Here is a 6,495-nt window from a genome sequence, read left to right as displayed (position 1 = left end):
GTAACCCCACTCCTTGCCCCCGATTGTCTTTGTTTAGAAATTAAAATATTGGAGAGCCTGAGAAGGTCATTGCTGGCATTTATCCAGTGATTTAAAAAAATTATGGAGATGTACTTGCACAGCAAGTGACTTGATCTGAGATTGTGTGCTGAAACAAAAACAATTGCAGCATAGAAGATGTTTGTAAGCCATTCAAGAACACACAAAAACCCTTAGTTTCATGGCACTACTTAAATACAGAGGTCCCGATGCATCTACGTAACAATATGAAGGGAAGGGTTAGTTTTAGTGTAAGTTCATACATTCAAAATGTTTTGTACATGACACTTGTATTAAAGTTGTACCAATTTCACTTCAACATTAAAATTTCATTTGTGTCAAAATATTTTCTTCGCTTTGAAACCACAACCTGTTCACTGACAAAACTTCACAAAAGTGATGCAGCACAAAGTTTTGTCACACACACACACACACACACACATTCATTGCCTTTCATTTGTGTGTATGTGTATCTGTGTGTGTGCATGAGTGTGTCTTGTTGTGTGTTACTGTTGAAGTCGCTCGTGCAATTTGTTTGTGTATTTATTGGCTTAGTGGTACAGTGTTTGGAAACTGTGAATAAGGTGCAAGTTTCGAGTACTTGTCGGTAACTATTTTTTCTCCTGGTCTTCTAATAGTAATTGCCCAACTTTCTAGGCTCTTCTCACAGCTACCCCACATTCAAAAATTATACGGGTATTTAAAAAAAATTTTCAATCAATAGTAGAATAAACAGTCGGTCTTCCAAATAGCAAATGAAGACTTAAAAGAGAAAATGAGAGACTTTGCAAATGAAAATGGAACACTTTGCAGTGAATGCAATGAATATTTAAATCTGTGAGAAATCAGAGTTAAAATAATTCAATAAACTTGAGAAATCGAAATTATAGGAAATTTCTTAGAACATAAATTTATAAAAATGTTTCCAGACGGTTAATCCTTTAATAATTGCTTTCTTTTACTACTTTTAGTAATTGTTACTTACCTAATTAATAAGTAGCTTTCTCCATTATAGTATAGATCAGTGGTTCCCAAACTATGAGTCGCGACCCACTGATGGGTCACAAAAAGTTATAAAATTACGCATTAGCTTTGATTAACTGCTGTCTATCGAGATAGTTCAAGACTCATGTTTTCAATACCAGACTGGTTGTTTTATCAAGCAGTAGGCTTTTTTCACGAACTTAACAAATCAGAGGTGGTCATTTTCTCAAGTTATTTATTCATACGTAATTGTAAAAAGGAAAAGTCTGTTTTTACCTATTTATAGAGAACTTTAACTAGGCGCCGTACAACACTGATCTAGCCAATAACAGTTACTACTTCGAGGTTTTGTATTAGAGTTAATACCTGCCCATAGGGTATGGAGACGTTGAAATAGTTATAAAAAAACGCCTCAATGAAAATGTAATCTGAAATAAATTTGTTTCTTTCATTAATGTTTTTACCCAGTAGAGTTAAGTGGGTCGCCATAAACTGGTGTCATAAATAGTGAGTCGCGTCTCTAAAAAGTTTGGGAATCACGGGTATAGATATCTCCATTTTCTTACTTTCTTTTGAGTGATTATAAAACATGATTTATATATAAATCTATTGTTTTATGAATATTATTATTCACAACAAATATTAGGTACTGAACCAGTAATTCATTGAATGATACCATCCCTTAATGAGGTTAATTTAACCACTAATTGAATGTGTGCATGTATATGTATATATATATATATATATATATATATGTGTGTGTGTGTGTGTGTGTGTGTGTACATACATGCACACACATATACTTTGTTTCTTTCCTTTTTATTTTCAGGAAGTTCAAGAATTGGAACATCTGAAATCCTTAGAATCCTTAACAGAAATCTCACTTGCTAATAACTCTGTGAGTATTAGAAATTAAATGATGTTATAAATTTATATATGATTTACATACGTACACACATCTATGTTTATGCATGCATGCATACACATAATTACATATGTAATTATGTAAGCACACGTGTATATATGTATGTACATATGCACACATACATGATGGTATGCGCATGTATATATGACCAACTTACGTATTATGTAATATATGACCAACACATATGCATGGTGTTTGTGACCAACTTATGTGACTAACATATGTAGCCAATTTCCATGAACAACATATATAACCATTATGTTTAAACATTTGACCAGTTCATATGATTCATACCTATGATCAACTTATATGACAAACATATGATTAATATATACACCTAATGTATGTGACCAATTTATATGATTCATGTCTATGTTAGTCATATATATTATATGATTCACGTGAAAAAACATTCGAGCAAGGTCGTTACCAGTGCCGCTGGACTGGCTCCTGTGCAGGTGGCACGTGAAAAACACCATTTGAGCATGGCTGTTGCCAGTACCACCTGACTGGCCCTCGTGCCGGTGGCACGTAAAAGCACCTACTACACTCTCGGAGTGGTTGGCATTAGGAAGGGCATCCAGCTGTAGAAATTCTGCCAGATCAGATTGGACCCTGGTGCAGCCATCTGGTTCACCAGTCCTCAGTCAAACCATCCAACCCATGCTAGCATGGAAAGTGGACGTTAAACGATGATGATGATGATGTTGTTGATATATGACCTGTTTTTATGACTCATGCATATGATCAACTTATATGACAAACATATGACCAATATATATATAGCTAATGTATGTGACCAACATATATGAGTAACATATACAACTAATTTATATGACCAACATGTATGCCTAACTTTAATTTGTATGAATAACAAATATTGATATTAAAATAGACACAATGCCACAGCTAGAACTTTATTTTATCAACCCTCAAAATTACGAATAACAAAGTTGGCTTCAGTGAGATTTGAACTCAGAAACCCAAGAGGATCTAACTAAATACTACTCTATGTAACTAAATATCTACTGCTCTACCAATGCTGCCAAACTCCAACAAATATAATAAATATGCTACAGCAATTACATTTTCAGTTGACCTGCTAGAAATAGTAGCCAAATCTGCTTCATTTAACACTATCATCTTTAAAAGGAAGTACATGTTGTATAATGTAGTACATGATATGCTTTCCTTGAAAAAAAGAACTGAGAGAATGGTCGTGTATCCTACTAGAATGTCTACATCACCACCACCATCATCATCACCATCTAACATCCATATTCCAAGCTGGTAGGGATTGGACAGTTTGACTAGAACTGGTGAGCTACAGGTCTGCACCAAGCTCTACTATCTACTTTGGCATGGTTTCTTTAGCTGGATGCCTTTCCTAATGTCAACCACTTTATAGAGTGTGCTGAGTGCTTTCTACACAGTACCAGCGCCAGCAAGGTCATTGAATAACTTGCAAGACAAAGACCATTCATCTGAATGGCAGGGAACAGTATTGAGGGAGGTAGGTTTGTGTCAGTCAACGAGAGTTTAAAGTATGATAGAGAGAGAGAAACAAGTGCCTTGCTCTAGAGGAGAAACATGTCCACTCCTGTTTGAAAAGTGAGTGAGAGAAAGTAGTGATGAGGATGTTTTGGGTGCATCCTCTCAAGTTACAGGGAGATGAATATAAGTGAAGAGGATTGGATAGGGTGAGTGAGCAGGTAAATTCACAAGAGTGTGAAAGGCAAGTTGGAAATAATGGAGAGGAGAATGCAGTGGATGGTAAACATGTGTGAAGGGCAAGGGATTAGCAAGATGAGTTGAAAGGGAGACATTTGTAGTGACAACTTATAGCAGATGACTGTTATATGTTCAATGTCCGGAGTTTTATCCACGCATGCGCAGGGACTAGTTCCGGAAGGAATACAGGAAGAGTCTCATGCGCATGCGTAGAGTTCGACACCCAGCTTTGGCGCCTTTTCTCAGTCTCTTCGTTGACTGATCTCCGTCGAGCCAAGACGTCCAACAGAGCTCTCTCACATGTCAGCACCAGAGCTTCACAAATAACCACGGAAATCATTCAGAAGGCGTCTCAGTAACCGGGGGCGACGAGCTACCGAATTCCCTCCAAGCGTGAACTGAATTCCACTGTAAATAAATATTGTTATGGTGTTCAGAATCTGCATTCCGTTGTTTCTTCTAGAAATTTAATGTACGGAAGCGGTGTACACCTAATGGTGTATAACCACTTCCCTACACATTCATCAAGCACAGATTGTGTGCAAGGACAGACAAAAACAAATTGTGTTCAAGATAACTTTGTATTTATACACATTCCTACTTAGCACTGCCACCCTGTAATTTGTTTTCGGTCAGCTGCCTGTTAGGGCTACCAGTCATTGTCTGATGACAGGAATATCATAAGAGAGACAATCTCTTCTATCAGCACACAGCACATCCTGTCAGGTTTTTGTGACTGAAGAGGCAATTCACAGTCTGGGTAGGTGGCTTTGCAAACTGATTTTGGTGTATTTATACCATTTGTCTACAGCAAGAAATTTTCTCCATGACGAGACACAGTGAATGGCTTTCTTAAGGATTTGAATATACCCCAAGCATGTGTGAAATGGTGATAACCTTGTATTTAGACATAAACAATTTTCCTTTAGGGATTCATTTTTGTTTGATAACAACAATAATAATAATCATAAACATATAGTTACTGGCACAATATTACAGACACCATTACACAGTCAGTCTTATATAAGAATACAGCCACTACCATCATAGTTCATCTGTTGTTTTCAACAATGACCAAGGACATCACATGGGAGAAGAAGATGGAGCACAGTGTGTCCTGTACATGCTCAGAAGGCTCTGCCATAGGCTGGGCACTGGTGGTCTCCTGGAAATGAAGGTGAGGAGTTGGCTCTGGACTTGTGTTCCTTATCACATTTTCTTTGTGCCCCTGCAATCCTGTTCTGTTCATAGGGGGTGACTGACACCTCTAACGGTGCAGCTTTGCCAGGCAGGGTCGTCTTACACTTGCATTTTCCAGATGTCAGAGTTGATCTCAAGGCTTTTCAGTGAGGCTTTGAGTGTGTCCTTGAAATGCTTTTTCTGTTCACCTTGCATACGCTTACCTTCTGCTAGTTCACTGTAAAACAATCTCAGGCATTTAAACATGGTGGCCTCCCCACCTGACTTGTGCAATGTGTAACTGTTTGGCACTTAACCACTACAATAACACTATAGACACAAACTCACAACTGCTGCTCTGCTACTACCTCACTAATATAGACACAACAACAATAATTACTACACTTAACACCAAGCTACTACAACAACTACTAGAGACACTACCACAATAACTTCTACAATGACCACAAAACTATTACAACAATAATTACAGCCATTGTCACACTACCACTACTATCTCGCTAAGACAACTACTACTTCCACTACCACTCAACTACAATCAACACTATTCCACTCCAACTACCACTCTGCCACAATAACTACTATAACAATCACTAGAGCCACTACATCACAGCTACAGTCATTACATGACAATTACAGCCACTACAGAAATTACTACCACACTCACAACAGTAACCACTGCCATACTATTACTGTAATCACTTGTTCAATATGTAGCCAGATAGAATCTACACAGGATTTGTTAATGACCATCACAGTAAGTTGATGATTGAGTTAATCAAACTTGAAAGATTTAATATTTATAAGAATCAGCAAAACAAAACCAGTTTTTCTTAATGTTTATGTCATTTTCTGTTTGTCTGTATTTTGACATTAGTTCACATTGATCTCATTTCAAATTTGAAAGAAAACATAAATATGTAACATTTAGTAAGCTATCACCTATATCTTATTTTTAGATCTCTAAAAAGCCACAAATGCGACATATTTTGATTAGCCAATCCCCAATGCTGACTGCCATAAATGGAAATGTCATTACCGAAGAAGATCGCATCAAAGCTGAGGCATATTTCATGGAACGAATTGGACAGGTATTTATAAATGTTGTAATCAATGAAATAAGAAGACATCATCATCATCATCATCATCATTTAACATCCTTCTTCCATGTTGGCATGGGTTGGATGGTTTGACAAAATCCCAAATCCTACTTCAGTGTCTACTTTGTCACAGTTTGCATTGGGTGCTGTTTTTGTGCCACCAGCATTAGTAAGGTTGTCATGCCAGCTTGCACAACCATGAATCCCTAGAAAGAGCAGCTTTATGCTTGGAGATGAGGGGTTAAAGTATGAGTTGAAGCCAGAACAGAACAAGTTTCTTGCTGTAGAGGAGCTATATGGCTACTAACATTTTTGAAGAGATAAAAATAGTGGTGACGTGGAGTCTGTGTGAACCCTTAAGATACAAGATCAGTAGAAGTGAACAGGGGCAAAAGAACTAGAGGTGCAGAGTGGGTAAAGGTTGCAAGAGTGTATAAGAGAGGGAGAGATTGGGAATGGGTGAGGCAACGAATATAAGAGCAAGTGTTGCATGGATGATAAGTAAGAGATGTAAGG

The 6,495-nt window shown here is 37.4% G+C and overlaps 1 protein-coding gene across 1 annotated transcript in view; it reads left to right on the top strand.

The window, feature by feature from the left end:
* The window catches only part of LOC106884215 (leucine-rich repeat-containing protein 9), a 122,376-nt gene that overhangs the window by 109,797 nt on the left and 6,084 nt on the right, over positions 1-6,495 (top strand). Inside the window, exons 30-31 of the mRNA XM_014935467.2 lie at positions 1,853-1,921; positions 5,839-5,970. Of these exons, the coding sequence (XP_014790953.1) occupies positions 1,853-1,921; positions 5,839-5,970 (201 nt within the window). The remainder of the gene's footprint in view (positions 1-1,852; positions 1,922-5,838; positions 5,971-6,495) is intronic.

This window comes from Octopus bimaculoides, chromosome 9 (assembly GCF_001194135.2).
Source record: "Octopus bimaculoides isolate UCB-OBI-ISO-001 chromosome 9, ASM119413v2, whole genome shotgun sequence".
NCBI classification, from domain to species: Eukaryota; Metazoa; Mollusca; class Cephalopoda; order Octopoda; family Octopodidae; genus Octopus; species Octopus bimaculoides.
This window is presented reverse-complemented; position numbering and strand designations above follow the sequence as displayed.